A 21,965-nucleotide genomic window follows, 5' to 3' on the forward strand; every position below is an offset into this window, starting at 1 on the left:
TTTGTTCATATGCTTATGGGCATATAGTATTTGAGAAATGAAGTCAGCAGAACAACGTAATTAAAATGAAATAGCTGGTTGACACTTGAATTAAGCTTTAATGAAATTAAGCTCTAAACTGTTTGACGAGCTAAGGTTTAAAAAGTCAGCTATCAAGCCTTGTGGAACTCAAGACTATTTTAATCTTTATTTAATATTTAATTATGACTTTTTCTGTCAGATTTATTCCAGTGGCGAGAGTCTTGATGTTTGGATTTCACAGACTACAGAGGCAGAATAACAGTGAGACAGAAAACAATAACAGTGATGCGACTTCTGACAATGGTCCCTTTACTTAACTTCATATAAGAAATAGTTGCGATGCATAAGCTCTAGTTCCATACAGTGTGACACTGATAAGCTGAAATCTCAAGTCTTCTCCTTTTACTTTCCAAACTCAGACTGTTTGGGTGTGACATCATCGTCGTATATAAAGTTATATCCTTATCTTCTTTTGTTTATCGTCATTGTTTATTCAACCTGGGGTTCGGGCAGAGAGATTCATTTAGTAGACATTCATGGTGTCATTCTGTTGTTTTCATGTTGTAGCCTATGAACACTCCAACCTCACATGGAGTTACCACAAGCATAAGAGTTTGGCTGCTGCCTCAGTGACAATAATCAGTTCAAATAAGGCTGCGCTCAGTGCATCGTCAAAGTATTTCAGGGATTTTATTGTCCACTTCTTTCATGGTCCTCAGTGCATGCAAGAAAGTGGTATTTCTGATGTTAAACAAAGTGAAGTCAATCATGTTTGACAACATCTGTCATGGGTGGGGGGTTATTAATAGCACTAAATAACGATGCATCGTCTTTTTTAGGATTATCTTTTCAGTTAATGATGCAGTGTGTCTCTTTTATGAGAAACACATGTGAAGTGATATACAAGACACAACACAGAGGAGTGAAGAGTAAGAACATCTGTAAGTCTGTCAGTGGGTGGACCCTGTGAACAAAAGGGGACGTACATCAACCCTCGTCAGTGGGAGGTAATGTTCAACAACAGTCGTGGCTCTGGGTTAGTGTTGTCACACCTGTGAACGGAACGCTTATGTTTACCTGAGCATATTTATAACAGCCATTAGAGTACAAATGCAATCACAGGGTTTTTAAAAGAACATGATGGAAAAAACAATGACAACAGCCACATCATGAATTCCAATAATAAATGAATTATTAAAGAAAATACTGCAGGAATATTTCTAAATCTCACAGGAAAACTGTCTTGTGTACACCGGTGAGAGCAGATGTGAGAGATGTTGTTTCTCCAGATCATTTTTGACACATCTGCCGAGACAATTCCTAAAAATAAAGAAAAGGCAGAAGTGGTCCATCAGGCTTTCAAAGACAACTGTCTTGTGCCGTGTTTAAAAGCTCAAACTAGCTGTGTGTAGTACCATCATCATTCCCCTCTGACATCAGAGAAAAGCAACGTATTATCGTCATTACATTAGAGAGTGGGATACGTATCTTCAATACTTACGTACAGTACTGTGTGTGTGTGTGTGTGTGGACCACAGAGACATTTACAAAAATGTAAAATGAAACAAGGTTACTACCCTGAATGAAAAGACTGGGTCTAAGACAGTGGTCTGTGAGAGAGGCTGAAGTGGTTTAGGTTGAATACTTCAAGACTTGTGCAGGATATTTAGGTTTACCATTCACTATTCACCATTTTAGACTATAATAGACTGTATTATTGACACTATCATTACAAAGTTAGACTATTAGTGAACTTACATCATGGGTTAATCTAATGTCTTTGAATAGCAAAAGCAGCAGGTTATTCAGCATTCAAACATCTGATGAGAAACAAGCTCAACATGTGATGCTCAAACGTCCCAAACACACAGGATCAATGTCCTCGGAACTTTCAGCACATATGAGCACATGTCTGTCTCTAACACACACACACACACACACACACATGTGCACATACACACACACACACACACACACACACGCACACACACTGACCACTCTCTCGTGAAAGTATACATTTGAATGCTGAAAAGAAACTGTGGATCAGATCTTTTCAATTACTGTATTATCAAGAGTGATGGTGACTTTTTTCATTTATTATGAGATGATACTGAGTCACAGCATATATTAAATACAATTATGTAGAAAGAAGATTCTGAGACATGTTATTTCGATCTCCCACATTCTTCGGATGAAATAAAAAAAGAGGGGAGGGGGTTCACTCTCATTCACGAGAAATGCATAAAAACAAGAGGACAAAAGCATGGTTACTTGCCCCAATGCTTCGACTGGCAGCAGACACAGTAACAGTCATATCACAGCACGTGGTGAAATGGAGGCAAGTGCTCAGATATCCATCATTTGACAGTAACAGCAACAATTACAATGACAAACACGGGAAAAGCAACATAAAACATGGCTACCTGTTAATACTGTTTTAGAGCCCATGCATTACAACTAAGGCTACAAATGTAAATCATTTTTCATCATGTGACGTATAAAGGGCTGTCCAGTAGAAGAGGGGAAGTGTGAGGGGGAGTACTGGCATCAGGTGATAAGTTATATCTGACAAATCTGAAGATATGAGAATGAAGATGTCGTCATGCAGAGTGAAATTCAGTGGTGGAGTGTGTGTGTGTGTGTGTGTGTGTGGGGCTGTGATCACACAGTTTGTGTGTGTGATACAGTGTTTGCCACCAAAACTGACTGATCAGGGACGGATTATGATTCATTAGGCTTTGATTTCCTTGCAGTTGCTGTCATCTTCCCCCCTCCCTGAGGCCCCTTCTCAGGGCCTGGCCCTGATAAACTCCAGAACAGCATAATTCATTTCTTGCTTCTCCAGTCCTGCCATAGAGCCCACAGGTTGATAATCCCCGTCTTCTCCCTGCAGATAGAAGGACCAGTCAGTGGCACAGATTACATGTCACACCTTACATGGCAGAACATTGCAGTTAGGCACCATTAAGGAAAGCTGTTACTGGTTGCTAGTTGTTGACATACTGATAAGAGGACTGAGATGTTTCCTGTTAGTTTGGCAGTTTGCGTTAGCGATGAGGCGGCCATGCAGAAGGTACTTATGGAAGCAAATGGCAGTGTACGGAGCACAGAAGCAGATATGCCAGGGGAAGCCTTGCTAAGGCTTGTGCTTTTAATTGCAACTCTTAATGGTGGCTTCAGGTACCTTACCGTAGTCTCCTCTAGAATGGAGTTAAACTTTGAGCCCAACAGCTCTGTCTTAAGCTGTGCAAGAGTTAGGGGAGAGAAAAAGAGACAGAAAATGCAGAGAAGCAATGAAAGCAAGAGAAAACAGTGTCTGGAAATGTTATGTTAGAGCTAGACTGCTTGTGGGCGAGATTCCTTTCATGATCTAATTTCCAGAGGTTGAAACGGGGTCTCATAGTTTATCACTGCACAAGAATGGTAATTCAACCCAACCTCCATTAATTAATCATAATCAATGACATCGGCATGTCTCACCACTTTCTTCCTCAGATTTTGTTTGTCCTTCTTGACTGCGCTGTAGGACAAAGCTGGGTTCTCCAGGACCACTTCCTGCCTAGGGTTGCCATTCTCTCTGGGGGACGGAGTCACATAATCAGACTCGGTCATGCCAAGCCTGGGCATCCATTTTAAAACAACACGCTGTGTCAGGTTTACGCTCTGGGCCCATTGTGGCTGTGAGTGACATGGTTATTTAATGGGTTTAGTTGCTGAGCTCACGCCCTCTTCGAGGGGGATTTGGAGGAGAAAGCTTGCAAATTTGGGAGTTCAAATTCACATTGATGCAAAAATAAAGAACCCTTGTTAAGAAAGCATCCCTATGTTGTATTTAGCAAAGCAGGTCAAGGATACAGCAGCAGAATCAGTGGCAGGGAATTGTGCCTGCAAAATATTAGATTAGTCCAGCGCGCTAACCCACTCCAAAAGGCAACCTATGTAGACCTCCAAGGATTTCCAAGGGTTGTCATGGAGATCAACTGAAATTATTTTGAAGAAAAGGTTCGACTTCCATCCCACATACACTCCTGTCCAATGAGCACCAATGTGTTTTAGAATGGATGACTAGGCTCACGTGTTTCCTTGGAAAATACTAACTTCTGCCTCATACTGGCCTTCACGTTAGTGTGATAATGTTACTTACTTCTTGTTGTTCTGACCAACATATCTCACTGCTGCAATGATGAAGGCTATGACTGCCACTCCTCCAATAGTGCCAACAATAACTGCCATCATGTACTTTTCTGTAAATAAAGGCAATCATAAGGAGAAAAAAACGGTCATATTATCAATGAGCAAAGGAGAAGAAAAGAAATGTAGTCATTGTTCAAGGTGTCGGTGAAATCTGCGTCATTTTCACCAATATTAATAAAGTACTCAATTATCAAAATCAAGAATGAAAGAAGAATGCTTAGAAAAGACTTAGTACACCATTCTTGGTCAGACTGCATGTTTTCATGTAGGATTTGTGAGTTTTTTCACAAAACTGCAGGATGAGTTTCATGGTGAAATTTAGAAATTTGAGCAATAACAATAGAATAATATTAAAAAGAATAATAATAGATGCTTTACAGTGGCGGTCGCTGGTGTTTGAAACAGGGGAAGCTCATTTCAGGCTCAGTTAATTATACATATATTCTTAGATAAACATAATAATAAATAAAGCTCTAATACATATACAGTGTTTATGTACAAATGAAAATGGGCGATATCGCCGATAATAACAATAACACACAACAACAAGCAGCTCATTATCAACTGTTTGTTTCTTGATCACAAAATCCACACAGAACTGAGGCAGAAAAGGTTCCGTTGTCATGTATCGTTCTGCAACGCTGTCAATCACAAACAGGCTCCGCCTTGACTGGGCTCATCCAGAGTGTGAATCTTCTTTCTCTTAAGCCGTTCCCTGGTAGTTTTGCTGGAATGCTTGGGGTTCTGGACAAGAATTTGTTCCCTGGAAAACATGGAGTCGTCTAAGTCTAAGGCCCAGACCTTAGACCTTAGACCACCACCATGCTTCACTATTGGGAGGAGGTTCTTTTCTTGATATGTAGTTTCTCCAAACATGGCGTCTGTGATTGTGGCCAAATAATTACATTATGGATTTTCAGAAGGCCTCTGGTTTGTCCAAAGTGCTCTCTGTCAAAATTCAAACTGGCAGAGACTTTCTTGATTGCCTGATTGTAGACACATATGCTGCCAAAGAGGTCTGCAGCTCTCTGGAGGTGATGTGTGGGTTGACCTTCTTGGTGAAGGTTTTGGGCAGCTCCATTTGTAAATTGGACGGATGAAGCTGGAATCTTTTGGAGATGGTCACCAGTCCATCACATGGAGCGAGTCGCCTTTCAACTGGAAGGTCCACTAGCCTACAAATGTGTCCTTGGGCAAGACATTTAACCCCATGTTGCTCCTGGTGAACCAGGTTTATTCCCATCGTGCCTGTCATTTATTTATTTTGATCATTGTCAGCCACAGTGTGCAAAGGCACAACACTAGAACTGGCATCGTGCACAATCACACACAGCAAATGAAAATCAAATAACTGCATTATTTCACTTTTAACCACAGACACATGAGTAAAGTCTGGTTCCATTGATGACAGCTTCAGGCTCAGGTCAGGCTCAGCATCCATGCTGCTCCTGTGTCTGGTCAGAGAAGCCTTTTTCACACAGCTATGTTGTTGTTAAAGGAAAGAGAATGCACACAGCCTTATCTGAGTGTGCAGGATATTCCCCGCGTTGCTGCATCCAAAAAAAAAGACAAGTGTTTGTTGAAAGCAGACTTCAATGTTTCATCACAAGACAGTTCTACTAAACTTTCCTGCTCATCACCAGTGACATCCTCAGGTATGTCAGCGGTTTCTGATACAGGATTCTCACAGGAAAATAGCCATGGAACTGTCTCACTGAGTGAGACGAGGTTCACCACGGTGCAGTCCCTGAGCCCTGCATCACGGCTCCGTTTCTCATCAGACGGAAACATCACCTGCATCATCACGCCGTCTGTTTCAGTTTGCACTTATTTTGTCCGGCAAAAACATTGATGGAGAGTGCAGTCGAGAGAGGTTTCCAAATTCAGAGCACGTCTGCCAAATATGCCAGCTGGTGTCATTAAAATGTCAAATAAATACAGGGAAGATATGGTGTCATATGAAAGCAGTTAATAATGACGTTCAGTCAGAGATTTCTTCTGTTGAAATTGAGTTTTTTTCTCTCCACTGTCCAGTGTTTGCTCTGTTGAGTTTCTCTTCTCTCTATAATAATGTAATATAATAATATAATATATAATATTCTAAATGTTTGTGCCTGACTCTACAGAGATGAGATGATGTACGCGGACACAAAGTAAATTGAACTGTGTTGAATTGAAGTTGCGGATGTTTTTCCTCCTTCAGTCCAAAAACATGCAAAATGGGGATTGTGTGTGTGTGTGTGTGTGTGTGTGTGTGTGTGTGTGTTGTTTCAATGGTTGTATCGTGTGAGTTCAGTCTCTCATCCAGTGTCAGCTGTGTCAGGCTTCAACTCCCCCAATGACCCTCACAGCCTTTGTCAGATGGGAGGAAACTGGAATTGGGACTACATTCATTTCTTAATTTCTTTTGAATTATTAATTTTTAATTTTCAACTTGCACTTCTGAGTCTGATATGGACCAACTGTAACAAAACAATTTCCTTTGGGATAATAAAAGTATTCTGATTCTGATTCTGATGCGGTTTGATTTAAAATATCATTCTAATAAAGTCTCAGGACAGAATTGTGATTGCACTTAAATCAAACAAAGAAATGAGTTTTGGTTTCTACTCACTCTCCTGCTGAAGTTCCAGAAGGACGCTTTCTCGCCCGTACATGTTGAAGATGCTACAGTGGACGTTGACAGCAGGGCCGCCGCTGTCAGCTCGCTCTCCCTTCTCCCGTAATTTGATCATGCCGGTGGAGGTGTATCCATCTATGTGTGTGTAGAAGTTGTAGCGTCTGTCTGATTCGTTGATGGTAATGTTGAGGTCAGGCAGGTAGAACTCGATGGTGGGCTCAGGATTTCCTGTGGCCATGCAGACACACTGGACACCCTCTCTGATCACTGTACACTTGGACTCCTCCAGAAGAACTGGGGCGTCTGTTGAAGGAGGAAACAGAGTTAAAGTGATAGTTCAGGTTTTTTAGACTTCATTGATCCCACAACGGGGAAATTCAGTTGATGTGGTGTCACATCCTGTCACGTAGGAACCACGCTGAGACATGGACAGACGCTCTCATTCAGAATGACACCTGTCTGAGGGGCCATGAAGATGCAGTGTGCAGTGCATTCATACAACATATCCTTTTCTATGGAAATGCATGTCAGACACATGAGCGTGACATGGTAACAACTGGCGTATTTCCACCGGCTCCATTACTCGCCTCGCCTTCACCGCGGCATTGTTTGTTTAGCACCACAATCGAGGCGAGGCGATTAGAGCCGGTTACGACACACCTGGCCAAAGAAAGGGGTCAAAGTGTCACATTTGAAATAAACTCTGAACTCCTGAAGGTTCTGAAGGTTCTGAATCAGGTGGTGAATGGGAGGATGCTCACAGATTTGTGCTAATTTATTCAGTGAGGTTGGTCATATCAGCAGCTTCCAGGGTTTCAAACACAAGAATCAAACATGTAAAAACATCTCTTTTCTTCATAGGTTTTTCCTGTTTTTTAGTTTGTTTTTTAGAGATGTATATGAAAGGTCCTTTAGGGGTGTGAACAGCTCAGAGCACCGTGTCAAAACATCTTATTTTCTGATCTACAATAATAGAATAATATATATTATTATTAATAATAATAGAATAATAGGGGGCATTATGAAATATGGAGATGATGTTTGGTGCATTTATACACAAATAGTTGTACACAGAGTTGTAATACAGAACACTGCGGCACTCACATTCAACAGTGATGTTAAAGGAGCTGCTGGCTCGACCGTGCTCGTTCTCTGCCAGGCAGCGGTACTGTCCGTCCCCCTGCGGCGTGATATCGATGATCTGCAGCACGGACAGCTCATCAGCAGTGATGGTGCCTATCAGCTCCCCATCTTTCAGCCAGGTGAGGGTTGGGGCAGGGCTGCCTTGGGTGCTGCAGTGCAGGGCGAGTGAGGTGCCCTCTACTACTGTCATAGAGTTGTTTACCACGGGCTCGCGAGGAGGATCTGTGTTAACAGAGACAAACAAATGAAATCATCCATCGTTATCAGTTGGTATACTCAAGTCTTTTTGATCATGCTTCATGAACTCAGCGCCCTGAACAACTCAAGCTCTTTCTATTAAAGTGCTGATAGGTGATGAGCTGATGTGCTGTGACATAGAATCAGGTTGAATCATTGACCTGGAAGTTTGGAATCAAATTGAATAATGAGACTTGTGAAGATGTAAAACACCGTTTACCTTTCAGCAACACAACACTGACACCGTTCACTTTATTAGGAACACTATCCTCTCAGAGACTTACACTTGACAGCCAGATAAAGTGAAGTGTTCATCATGCCGAAGCCGTTGTTGCCCACACAGGTGTAGAGTCCTTCTTGTGCAGGCATCACATCATCCAGAGAGAGTGAGATGTTGGATGCCTCGTCCCATATCAGCTCCTGGTCACCGAACATCCATGAGATTCTAGAATGAGGGTTACTCTCCACCTCACAGTGCAGCACCACAGATCTGCCCTCCATCACTTCTGAGGACACGTTGACCCACACAGAGCGCGGAGCGTCTGGAGGCACAAAACACAAAAAACATCAGCATTTATCAAAATATGACACGTATTCTGAGTTCTGTGTGTTGGAATGTTACACTGAGAGGTTCAGACATTATTGATCGTGTTAGTCCTACTTTTGATTTTATCCTATAAACCTTCTCCTTATTTTGGTCTGCTTGAAATTCAACTCCTCATCATTTTTGTAAACATGAAATATTCTGATTTTGTTGTACTTTAGCTAAGTTAGTTTTTGAAAGTTGTGGACAAGCTTTTAACAGACATTACCCAGCATTCCCACAACAAAGTGTAAGGAAACTTTAATTACCAGGAACTCTTTTTAAGGACATAAAAGGTCTCTGCAGATTATTGTTAAAATGAACACCAGGGATGAGCGCTTACACTGAAGCACATCACGTAGGGACATTTAATGGCAACACATTCTACCTGATATTTCCTTTTAGATCCAGGTTGTTCCTGGTCAGTACTGATGTTCTGGTAGTTGGGACAAGTCGAGACTGTTGCCACTGTGTGGCATGTGTGTGTGTGTGTGTGTCTGGTTTGGTCCAACATATTAAAAATTATAACAATAAAAATTGAACATTTTATGAAGAAACTATGAGATTTAAAAAGAAAACTGCTAACTTTATGGTACAGGGGATTGTATTGTTCTCTAGTTTGTTGATGATCATTTCATTTTTACTTTTAATCACTTTTACACATGCGTTTATGTACATGAAGTCGGATTGATTGATTGAACTGCACTGTAATCTATAGTATGATGTGTTTCTGTTGTGTTTTTTACTTACACTTGATGTCTAGAGAGATGAGCCTCTCATAGACCAGTGTGGTGTTAGGGTAGGAGACCCTGCAGCCCAGCAGCTGTCCATTGTGCATTGGTCTGGGTGTGAAGGTGAGTGTGCTGGAGAGCACTGCCGTGTTGCTGTCTTCCTGGTAGTCAGTAGAGAACTCCGGGTCAGGCAGGTAGTCCGTGTACATCCACTGGATCTCAGGCGTCATGTCAGGGCAATTGTCAGGAGCATAACACGTCAACTCAAGACTCTCATCACTGACGATCTCCTCTGGAACATCGATGTTGGGCTGATCTAGTGAACAGCAAGAGAAAGCTCAGGTTAGTAAAGAGGCATTTTATTTTTTATACACACATAAATCATTTTATAAAAGTGCAAACGTCAACATAAAGTAAATACTAACAGCCATACGTATTTTATATGAAATCAACTTCACATTGACCTGTCAAAGTAAACTAACCTGGTAATAAATGATTGTATTATGTAAGATGCTAAAGCTGAAAGATGAATAAACCTTTGCTCTTATTTGATCTACAACATGGTTTCAGTATTTATTGAATGATTCTTGCTCATCACTACATTTCATGCCATTGTGATCATGTATCCTACCAAGAACTCTGAGCTCAGAGAAGTCCGGATATGTATACATGTTGGCTCCACCGAGGTCAGCGCGGAAATAGTATCTTCCCGAGTGTTCTGGGCCGATGTTGTTGATCAGCAGAGTGCAGTTCCTCTGGTGCAGGTCGCCCAGCAGCTTGGTGCGGCCCTTATAGCTCTCGTGTACAATGTCTGTGCGTGTTTTAAACACTACTGGGGGGAAGAGTTGAGGATAGGGTTGGCCAAAGTACCAGATACCGTGAATACCACGGTATGGCCTGATGCCAGACGGATACATGAAGGTGCACGGGATGACCACGCAGGAGTTTGTCATGGCCGAGATGTCACGAGGGACCCAGACGTTCCACTGGCAACTGGCATCTGAGGGAAGATCACACCGGGACATGTGATCACAACAACTCTCTTTAGACGCTTCAAACCACCGCATGCATCATGAAACGCATCAACTGTGATGAAAAGCAGAGTGATTTGTTTTGTTTTGTTTACCATTGATGATCAACAGCAGTGTTAAGAGCAGCTCCAAACACCACATGGTATCTGCTCGGTGCTAGACCATAGACCTCTGGAACAGGTGGTATTCTGTCAGTGAGGACATGCATCACATGTGACAGGTCAATATGTGAGAAATGTCCTTCTGTCTAAGAGTCACAGAAGAAAATGTCCTCTCTAAAACATGAATGAAAATCACATGATCATTTTCTTTTTCAATTTACCCACAAATCAGTTTTTTGTGCAAGCATTTAAATCTCAAAAATCAGTGTTTATTTACAAACCCCATTTCCAGAAAAGTAAAAACTGATGTACAAACTAAAGCCTTTGATTTGTTAAGTGTTACTTGAACCTTTATTTAACAGACAACATCACAAATGTAATAAGATATTCTTCAACAGACTTAAAAACTTTAGTGAACTTTTATCACATCACCATTTATTTTGATCATACTTTTTTAATCGTTTTGGAATTATAGATAATTATTTTACTTAAATGTGTTGCAGTTTTGGTAAGAGACAGATGTGGACTGCACACACTCATGTTGTCTTTGTCTTGATGGGAGCATGCCATGAGTACCGACAGTCTTCCATACCATTACACGTGCTGCTTATTGTTCTTGTTCTCTATTTTATCTTTGTCACATTTAATCAAATAATCAAATAAAAACTGACTTTATTCCAATAAACTCTAAGTGTCACCTTAAAATGCTGTCGGTAAAACCAAACAAGGGCCGTGCAGGGCAGTTTGTCAGCAGCTCCACTAGAGGGTGTTCTCTCACACCCAGGCAGGTTGGAAACCTTTTTCTCTGTAAAGAAAAAAAAGTCAAATCATCATCATCATCATCCTCATCATCAAGCAGTGACATCACACAGAGCTGTAGTGTGTCACATGAACACACAAATGCAGTCATGATGAATACATGAAGCTCAAGTATGTTCCAGAAACCTTCACATAATCACAAGACTGTAAACAGAGAATGCTTCAATTATCGTGTGCGTTTTCTAAGTCCTTGACGTTTTCCTGTCCAAGACTTGGCAATAATTTGATGGAGAAGCAGCGGTGTGTCCACACAGAGAGGACACATAAAGACACATGTATAGCCATGGACAATAAGGTCACACAGAAAGCAGGTGCTACCTTGACAGAGGGAAAGTACGGTTAATGTCAGTATCACTGGGTCTTAAACACGATTTAAATAATGTTGTCATGGCTGATGAAAAAACTCTGATGTGACTGCAGTCGGTCTATGAATGCGAGGAAGAGCCTGAGTCTGTCAGTGTCAAAGTTCAGTGACTCTTTCAGAGTTATTACAACAGCACATTGAGTAGAAAGAGTTCATTTAACACCAATTCACTCGCACACAGTGTTAAATGAACTCTTTAAGTGTTGATTTAACGCTGCAAAATTTACTGTGTGCTGCACGTCTGTCTGTCCTGACAGACGGTCCCTCCTCTCTGGCTCTTCCTCAGTTTTCTCCCATTTTTCCAGGGTTTTTGTGGAGTTTTTCCTCATTCAATGTGAGGGTCTAAGGATAGGGGGTCTAAGGATAGAGGGTCTAAGGATAGAGAATACCAGCTGCTGTACAGACTGTAAAGCCCTTTGAGGCAAACTGTCTTTTTGATGTTGGGCTATAGAAATAAAATTGACTTGTCTTGACACGCAGACCAATCAAAAATAATGACTAGCATCTGGCGCCATCTGTTGGCCATAATGCAGAAGCGCACACACACACACACACACAGAGCCACCAAAAACAATACTTCACTCCACAGAGTGATAATAACAAAGTGAACTTCATTATCAAAGTTAGATTTCTGCCCTGCAGTCTGATGCAGAACCATCATTCTATAATTCACTCATCAGTCAAAACATAGTAACTGTGTTGCTGTTGATAACTACGTAACATTAGTAACATTCATAACTTGCTATGGTTTGTGTTTTTCCACTTTGAAGGATTTATTTCAAATTTGAATGTATCTCCATGTCTGAAAGTTGCTTTATTTTTACAGCTGAATGATGGTATGAGAGCTGCACAATGGGCGATGATCTAACTTGTGGACATGGATACCGTGGTTCTGTACCCTGATAGTGTTTTAGTCACTATCAGGGTACAGGTCAGTGCCTCTCCCAGGTACAGAGCTGGGCAACAATGCAAGAACAACAGGTTGTCGCTCATGCACCAGGTGTCCCTGCTCCACCCCGCTGGTGTGGTCTAAGGGAAAGACAGGAGCCTTTACAGCCTGGCTCTGATGGGGAGAGCCCAGGCCCTTTGTGGGATCTACTATAGCAACAGCTCTGAACTTAAAGGGTCACATGTTTGAGATGTCTTGACTCCACACACTGACCTAACTCTCTCTCTGATATCATGTCAACCTCCAACATCTGCGCTGCAACAAAAGGCTAATAGCAGGGCGAGTGTGCCCGGGCAGTCGTACAGTAGGACAGAATAGATCCGAGCAGCCACACACGGCCACCACTGACCCCAAAGACAATGGCCTCATTGATCGGGCAGACAAATGGCTGCCACAGAGCATGTGTGTGCACACGGCACATGCAAAACACTTACCTCATACCAGCCTCAGCACCAGGCTCCTGCAATCTCACAGTCCTGACGTCTTCTCCTGTTCTCACTGAGACAACGGTGCTGTTCTGGATTCTAGAGTGGTCAGCTTCTGTGGGAAAGGATAGTGAAGGGAGATAAAAAGAGTAGACAAGGACGAGAGGGCGTTTGTGTGGGTTCTGGTTTACATGTGGGCAGCTCTGAATATGCATTGAGGCATTTCTGGAGCAGTTGTTGGGCCCACTCAGCATTCCTTTCCACTCTTCCATCGTTTGTGTAAGCTGCACCATTTGTCTTCACGCCTTGAACCCTTAGCCGGCTCATTATTCAATCTCAAGACACAGCAAGTCATCAGCTCAACTATTTCATGCCAGTGATGCGTGCAAACATGAGGGCAACAACAGCACAGCCATGAATATGAGTAAGGTCTACAGCAACAAGTGAGGTGATGTGTAAAATGCAAGGTTTACATTTACATTCAAGCATTTAGCAGATGCTTTTATCCACAGTGACTTACAAGAGAAGAATAAGCTACACAGAAGACAAATGACGTGTTTGAAAGCTTAAACTTAACAATAAAGTATGTAAATGTAAAGACGCCACTTTCATTGAAAAGAGTTGATGTTTCTGTCATGTGTATATTCAATGTTCTCTCTGCAGAGGAATGTCTGTAGGCGAGGAACACAAGCATACCGAGCATATGTCTCGTCAGAGGTCCACCTAGTTTACATACGCCAGTCACAAAGACAACTTGTCCAACCAGAGGGAACTTTTTTCCATCCTCATTGTTACATGTAGCGTGAGTCACTGTATCCAAAAGCCATTTGGACTTCATCCAAGTGATGGCACCATCATGAAGCCATGGAAAACTCGAGGGAATCGCTCTATAAACTAGCTGGAGATAAGCGGGGAGATATATATATATACATATATACATATACATATATATATATATATAAACATTTAGAGGGGTTTATTGGCAGGAATGTAATGTATGTTAGTATACACTTGTACGTTAGTATAAGTGTATAAGACAAACCAGCCAGAGCAGGACTTTTACATTTTGAACATCCTTTCTGCTGAACTTTCACCCAGAGGTGACCTGTGGCATCGTCAGCATAGGCTGCATAGGTTAGCAGCACTATCCATCCAGGGGGCTCATTCAATCCTAGCAACTATAATAATCAGAATCAGAATCATACCCCATTATTCCTTTGACCACAGCCGGTCGAGGCGGCTGCTGCACGTGTTTGAGTTTGGTTCTGTCAGAGATTTCTTCTTCGGTTAAAAGATGCCTCGTGTTTCCCACTGTTTGTTCATCATGTGAATTGTTGGCTTTCTCTTCTCTCAATAATATTGAATGGTTTTTGCCTCACTGTGCACTCTGCCTTGAGGTTTGTCCTACCATGGTTTGCTAATCAATAAATATCTAGTTTTAACGTCAGTTAATGTTACTGCAGGTGAGCGTTATGGACGAGCCTGAGCTGTGATGGAAACTATAGGTTACTACTCCCACCTTACATTCCTCAGGGAAATTCATAAAGGTGACTTCTATTTGACATCTGGTTAGCCAACGTTTGCCCTGCTAGTAATAGTCAATTAAAATACGATTTTTATTCCTTTATATATCATAGTTGTGCCAAGGTGTGTGTTATAGTTCATACTGTCTGTGTAAAGTGTGTTTATAGTGTTAAACTTTAGATAAGTGCACATCATTCATTTTAAAGTTAATATTCCATAACCTTGATTAAATAAGACTTTATTCATCCAATATATATATATACATATACATTGTGCCTTATTTACTATTATATTGATCATTTATTTTATGTCACTTGTTTACAGTTTTTATTTTGTGGTTAGATAAGTCTAATATTTTGTGTAGGCTATTAATATTGTATTTTAATTTCTTTGTACTTATTTATCTCTAATTTATTTTACTTCTTGTTAACTGTTTTAATTGGGCGAATGGAAGATTTCAAAGATAAAGCTATTCAGTCTCTTAGGTGACGTGAGAGTATGTCAATTTGCAGTGGAATTTATTAAAATTTGTAAAAATAAAATAAAATAAAATGAAGTGAAACAAATCAAAAGACAAAAATGTACGTCTCTGTTCTAAAAGTGCACGACTTAGTGCTGATAAGGACTCACCAAAGGGTTTCATTTGACACGTCGGACTTAAATGTAGAAAAATCATCATGTAAAATCATGTAAATGCAGAGCAGAGCTGTGCAGGAAGTCAGGTCCATGTATCAAACTAGTGGTCACTGACACTGCAATTGGTATATTGTATAATTCTAATCATAAGAATGATAATTCAAACCGAGTTACCTGCAGTAATGTAGACACTTAGTTCTGTCGTGGCCTACAATCAGAGAACAAATCATCTGATCTTTCATTGATTATCTAATGTAATCAAACCCCACCATCATCAGTGATGCTACATTACACCTCGTATGAGTCACTTCATATCATTGAATCGCACACACAAGACGTCGACTGTGCCAAGAACAACATTTTCATTGTGAGTCTTGTCTGTGGCTGTTGCACAAGAGCTTTGCCTTTTTCTACTGGACAGAGGAGTGGGAAAGAATGGGAATGTTGTAAGCCCGAACGTTGCCCTTTGCACGAGGGAGGATCTGAAGGAATTGTTTTTCCAGAGCAGGCCTGCTCACAGCTTGCACTTTGCTGTTCGCCTGCAGTGCATGTTGTTTCACCACAAGCTACAAGGCCCTCAGAATACTGCGAGGAGCAGATGGTCTTCCAACATGACATCTCCCAGTGCTACACACATTTAAACACACACACATCCAACATATGCCAATATCTGAGCAGTCAGATTCAGACTATCCCAACACACACACACTCACACACACACACAGTGGTTCCTTCTCTGTTCTATCAATCTTTTTTTTTAACATCTCAGGTCTTCTGAGGTAACTATGACTTGTGTTATCCTCCACATCCACAGGTGTGAGCCCCACGCGACTATACTGGTTATACTGGTCCACAGTTTGTCTTCCACTTGTCTTTGAAACCATGTGAAGTGAGCAGAGCAGAGAACAGCAGAATGAAATTCAGTTGGCTGATCATCAACATGACAAAACACAAAACATGCCAAGCACCAACTGCTTCTCCACCTGCCAGGTCCAGTGACTCTGGCAGTCCCCAGTGAACTGTGCAGATGGTAAACCACAGGCCTCCGCGCTCATGAGAGTGTTTCCCTTCTGAATGAACACAAACAGAGCCATCACCTGTTCAGCTACACACACACACACACACACACACACACACACACACTCGGTGTAGCGCCAACGCTTTCTTACCAAAGTGAAGAGAGTAGGTACACCACTGATCTTCCATCATCACCATCATCATCATCATCTGATTTTAGCGAAATTGGAAGATTAAACTGAAATAACTGGTCTGATTATTGTCATTCTTGGAAGCATCTCTCTCTATCTCTCTATCTCTCTATCTCTCTATCTCTCTATCTCTCTATCTATCTATCTATCTCTCTATCTCTCTATCTCTCTATCTATCTATCTATCTCCCTATCTATCTATCTCCCTATCTATCTATCTCTCTATCTATCCATCTATCTCTCTATATCTACAGGATAAACAGTGTAATGGAAGAATGGAATTTCAGCTCCTAGTTAGTGAAAAAGACAAAAGCCGCTCACCTGTGTGGGTGGTTGTGTCCGAGCCGCGGTCGCTCACCACCTGAGCGTTCCCTCTGACAATCACACACAAAGCATCACACGAGAACTCTTGCCACTCTCTGTACCAACCCCCACTGGTGGAGAATAAACCACCCTCCCGATTGCTGCCACCATCATCACCATCACATTATCCCTCCCATATGAAAATCAGTCTATCAGTGTAGCAGCATTGTCCTAAGACTCCGCCCTGAGGCACAGCCATTCATTAATACACATGGGGGTCACAAAGGGCCACACTGTTTGCCCTCGCTCTAACAAATATGGGTGAGGCTTTGAGCTCTGAGGCATCTCCATCAGCACCTCCGGGATGGTTTCTGCCGGATGGAACAGAACAGAACATATTTGAGCATTTTGAACTGATGGAGTTCACATCCACATCCTTTTTGTTTGTGTGTTTGTTTTTGAGGGTCGTGTAGAAGAACACAGGGAGAGTTTGGGAGGGGGGAGACGGCTAAAGGCAGAGATGTGCAGAGGGTAAATGGACACTCTGAAATGTCCCTGTGAATGAGCGCATGTATCACATGTATGTTGTGTCCGCTGGGATTGACTGCGACCTTCATGAAGGATGACGTGGTGAACAATGAATGAACGTGCTAAACTTCAGTACCTGAGACGAGAGAAGTGTGAACTGTGCCACCAGTGAATCATCTCACATCTTCCTGCGCTTAAGACCATTTCAAAAGCAGAAGAGCTCATGCTGTTACAGCAGTGGGAGGTTTCACGTGTACAACAGTAAATATGCACCATGGTTCTCAGGTGTTGTCACTTAAATGTAACTTAAAGGTAACTTTATGTTCACACTGACAGCAACAGTAACCGGGGCGACAGTAGCTCAGTGGTAGAGCGAGTCGTCTTACAACTCAAATGGTAAAACTGTTGTGTGAAGGAGCTATGAGTCGTCATCTATATCTATATCTATATATCTATATCTATATCTATATATCTATATCTATATCTATATATATATATATATATATATATAAATACATACAGTATGTTTCTAAACATCTTCAGCGTCCTGATGCTCATGATAATGTGGTGCTGATGTCACAAAAGTTTAAGAATTTCATTATTTGTAAAGTCCAAACCAAAGTTCAACTTCATCTTTAGCTCCTCATCTTTATTTAGCTTCAATAATAATTCTGACTTTATCCTCATAATAGTACAACTTTATTCTCATAATATTACGACTTTATTCTTACGACTTTATTCTCATAATATTACGACTTTATTCTTACGACTTTATTCTCATAATATTACGACTTTATACACATAATATTCAACTTCATCTTTAGCTCCTCATCTTTATTTAGCTTCAATAATAATTCTGACTTTATTCTCATAATATTACGACTTTATTCTCATAATATTACGACTTTATTCTTACGACTTTATTCTCATAATATTACGACTTTATTCTTTTGACTTTATTCTCATAATATTACGACTTTATACACATAATATTACAACTTTATTCTCAAAAGAAAACCATTTTTTCTTCAGTTTGGACCTAATGCTCCATCCATATGTTAGTTTCACTTCAAAAGGTTACCAAGTCTGAGAAATTAGAAAAAAAACACCATCTGCATTCATATGAATGATATAATATTAATTATTATTATTTCATTGTTCTCTGGGATGAGGTTTTCAAAGGAAAACATTTTTTACACAAAGGAAGTGTGTTCTTTTTAATAATTATTCATCTTTACATCCGTGAGTAACCAGGAACCTGCTGTTGGGACATAAAAGCTGTTGGTTCCCTCTTTAAGTTATGATATTGTGAAATCTGAGTTATAACTTCATCACAATGAAACTGAGTTGTCATTTTCCAACCAGAAATTCAAGGGTTTGATTGCTGCTCACTCTGATCTGCACTCAAGTAGATGCAAGATGTAAATGATGATGTGTGACAGACTAAACAGATGAAATGTATACATGTGTGTGAGCTCTTTGCAGGTTTATCAAGACTAGTACTATCGTGCTATATGAACACAGAGCATCTAGGATTGTAAAGATTTAGGCATGTGACAGGATAGAAATAGATCAAGTTATTGATCCAAGTTATAACATTAGGAGTGTCCACACCATTGTATGGTGCTGTGATGCCTCAAGACTTGTTAACACACCCACTCCCTGTTCGTGGACACAGGAGCCATTGTCTCCCAAGGCCTTCTGGGACAGAACAGCTCAGCTCAGCTCGAGCCTGTCACCACACAACACTGGGAAGTAGATGAGCACACATAATTGTCTTTTAATCACAACAATCCCTTTTTCTCTGCTCTCACTATTGTCTCTGTTTCTTGTTTGGCATTAGTCTTGCGACTCTGTAACTCTGCTGCTACGAGCAATTTCACCAAGCCATGAAAACATTGTGCGCTTTGGCTTCGCAGGGCAGAGGCTTTGGGCGAGTTTAGGGTCATAAATGTATTAAAATGATTAAATCTATCCTATCCTCAATACATGACTTTCCACTGCCTCCTCCGACAGAGCTTCGACCACGCCCCGAGCGAGGCAGGATACAAATGGGCCACGCTTCGTCTCTCCATTGTTGAGGTAGCTGACCGGAGCTGTGGTCATACGGTGGTCGGTGCCTGTCGTGGCGGTTACCCACTGAGCCTGATGGCACTTTGGCGTGGGAGGAGTTGGGTGAGGCCATGAAAAATGATTTCTGGACAGTTTTGAAAAGATTCTGGTCCAAAATCTGGCACTTTAGAAGGGGGGGTGCTTTTAAAACGCTGTCAATCAAAATGTACTTGTCGGGCCGAACTTTTATTGGTAAATGAATAATTAGAACATAGACGTGTAGTAAATGATTATTTCAGACACATTTGTTTGAGGACCCAAAAGACATGTTCCCTGACCCATCTGTGGGACCCAACCCGGTCTTTGGGAATCACTGTATTTGAGTATTGGGCCGACAAACTGGATTTCATCACATAAGACAAAGTGTGTTCTGGTAACAAACTTAACATGCGTTAGATTCCACACAATGTGAACACACGTGCTGCGTCTGCATTACTGCGGTGTAGACGAGGCGCATGGGGAGACGTGGCTGATCCAGGGGGGTTCTGTGTCTGTGCTGGACCGAACAACACACTTAGAATGTATTCATTGTCTGTCAGGAGCAGTAAAGGCCAGTCATTTGCAAAGAGATAAACACATTCAGTCGTTTCTGTTCCACTTAACACATGATTAACTGCATTTGTAAGTTTATATACAATCATCACCTCTGCAGGTTATAGGACCTCCCACTGACAGAGGCAAATATTTGTTACCCCTGACCAATGAGTTCCATGTCTTCACTCAAAGTAATTGTTTGATTGAATGATTTCAGTGAACAAAAAAATAACCTTTAATGAATGAATTTAACTACAATGTGTTTCCCAGTTAATCCTAATTTGAAATATATATATATATATATTTTTTTAGTGAAATCATTCACAGAAATTAAACTAAATGTTAAAGATTATGTTGCTCCAATCGGATTATTTTTCTTTTTTTTATTTGATTATCAGATTATTAGATTGGACTGAAAACATATAGAAGAACCCTTGTGAAAGCGTCTTCACCCGTGGCGTCTACTGTTATTGATGAGTCATTTTCTTTGGTGAGACACAGATCTTGGACTTTCTCAGGCATCACGTCATTTGCTCTCTCTTGCTTAACGTTACTCGCCCATTGTTCAGCAGAGAGACAGTGGACAGCGTCCAACACACCGACTCATCGTTTGTCCTCGTTCATACAGCAACACAGGGCTCATTTCACAGCAGGTGGCATCATCACAAACAAGGGAATCATTTACCTGAATATCAACTTCACTCTTTTAATGACTCGTGTCTCTTTAGGGTGATTTTGTGATGCTGATCTGATCTGATCCAGTTCCTGTTGCTTTACTCTCACACAGCTGCAACAATGAATCGATTATTAACCAATTATGAAATGAATTTTGTCTTTTGATAATCGATATGAGCGATTTTTTTATAATAATTAAAACAAGCTTTTTGATTTTAACCCTTTAAAATCTAAATAAATCATTAATGGACTAATTTTGGTTTGTGGACAAAACAAGACATTTTTAGAACATAATCACTTCCTGGTTTGGGAAAATACCCGTCAACATTTAACAACATTTTATGGAACACTCGATTAATGGAGAAAATAACTGACACATAAATGTCATCTTATCTTCTATCACTTTATCCGGGCAGAACTGGACTGTGACCAAAAAATGGACCCGGCATTTTTGTCCATGTCTGCGTAGGCTCATGACATACCAGAGCATATATGTGCACATTGTGTTGTTTCACTTATTAAAGAAATCAAAGCACAGTGGAACGACATGGAAGAGATTAGCATTGTTTAAAAAATGGATCCGCTCTTTCACGCCTCACAGAGACTTTCATCTTGCTTACAATTCCCATCTTTAAGTCAAAGTGGTCAAAGAAACACTGCGAGAGACGTCTTTTAATAACATAATAGAAAGTAGAAAAAAGAGAGAGAATGAGAGCGAGAGATGCAGAGACAGACAAAGGAAAGAAAGAGAGCAGGGATTTAGGTGAACAGAGAGATAATAGCTTATTTTGTACTCACATTGTTGTAGCGGCAAGTAGATCCGGAATTTTCTTGCATTATGCTGCGTTAACTTTTAGGCATTTGAGCCTTTTTCCCCTGAGTTTCACTGCCCCCACATCCCCCCCCCCACTCGAGCTTTCCCCTTATGAGAGCTTTCATTGGACTAGCTCAACGTCCTTCAAGAAATTCAACCAATGGGCCTCGTTTCGTGTCTCTATTACCGAGTGTTACATGTACAGATGTACAGTAACGTACAGAGGTGTGCAAACGTTCTATGTCGCTTAAATTCTGAGACCGTTGCAATTTGGATTGGACTCTCACATAACTCCTTACATAACAGACCTCTTTCACAGCAACTCTTTTACATATAATTATATGTAATCTATAGAAAACAATTAGAATTTTAAAACTGCTTGAATTCTAAAACAAATCTAATGCTGGTCTACAG

General features: G+C 40.9%; 1 protein-coding gene across 5 annotated transcripts; it reads right to left on the bottom strand.

Moving 5' to 3' along the window:
- Positions 1-692: 692 nt before the first annotated feature.
- LOC122775302 (myelin-associated glycoprotein-like) lies at positions 693-21,606 on the bottom strand. Of its 5 annotated transcripts, none has more exons than XM_044035159.1 (13): positions 16,907-17,044; positions 13,228-13,330; positions 11,360-11,466; positions 10,656-10,748; positions 10,161-10,529; positions 9,549-9,845; positions 8,500-8,757; positions 7,940-8,200; positions 6,830-7,138; positions 4,166-4,265; positions 3,502-3,598; positions 3,211-3,264; positions 693-2,908 (listed from the first exon to the last, which is right to left on the bottom strand). In XM_044035159.1, exons 4-13 carry the CDS (start codon positions 10,699-10,701, stop codon positions 2,810-2,812), a joined length of 1,890 nt encoding a protein of 629 aa, XP_043891094.1. In that variant the 5' UTR covers positions 10,702-10,748; positions 11,360-11,466; positions 13,228-13,330; positions 16,907-17,044; the 3' UTR covers positions 693-2,809. The 5 variants fall into 5 exon arrangements, with proteins under 5 accessions (XP_043891094.1, XP_043891093.1, XP_043891095.1 ...); XM_044035158.1 differs by having other exon boundaries at positions 13,228-13,333; XM_044035160.1 differs by lacking the exons at positions 3,211-3,264; positions 16,907-17,044 and adding an exon at positions 21,536-21,606 and having other exon boundaries at positions 13,228-13,333.
- Positions 21,607-21,965: the final 359 nt, after the last annotated feature.

The sequence above is a fragment of the Solea senegalensis genome, linkage group LG9 (assembly GCF_019176455.1).
Source record: "Solea senegalensis isolate Sse05_10M linkage group LG9, IFAPA_SoseM_1, whole genome shotgun sequence".
In the NCBI taxonomy this organism is placed as follows: Eukaryota; Metazoa; Chordata; class Actinopteri; order Pleuronectiformes; family Soleidae; genus Solea; species Solea senegalensis.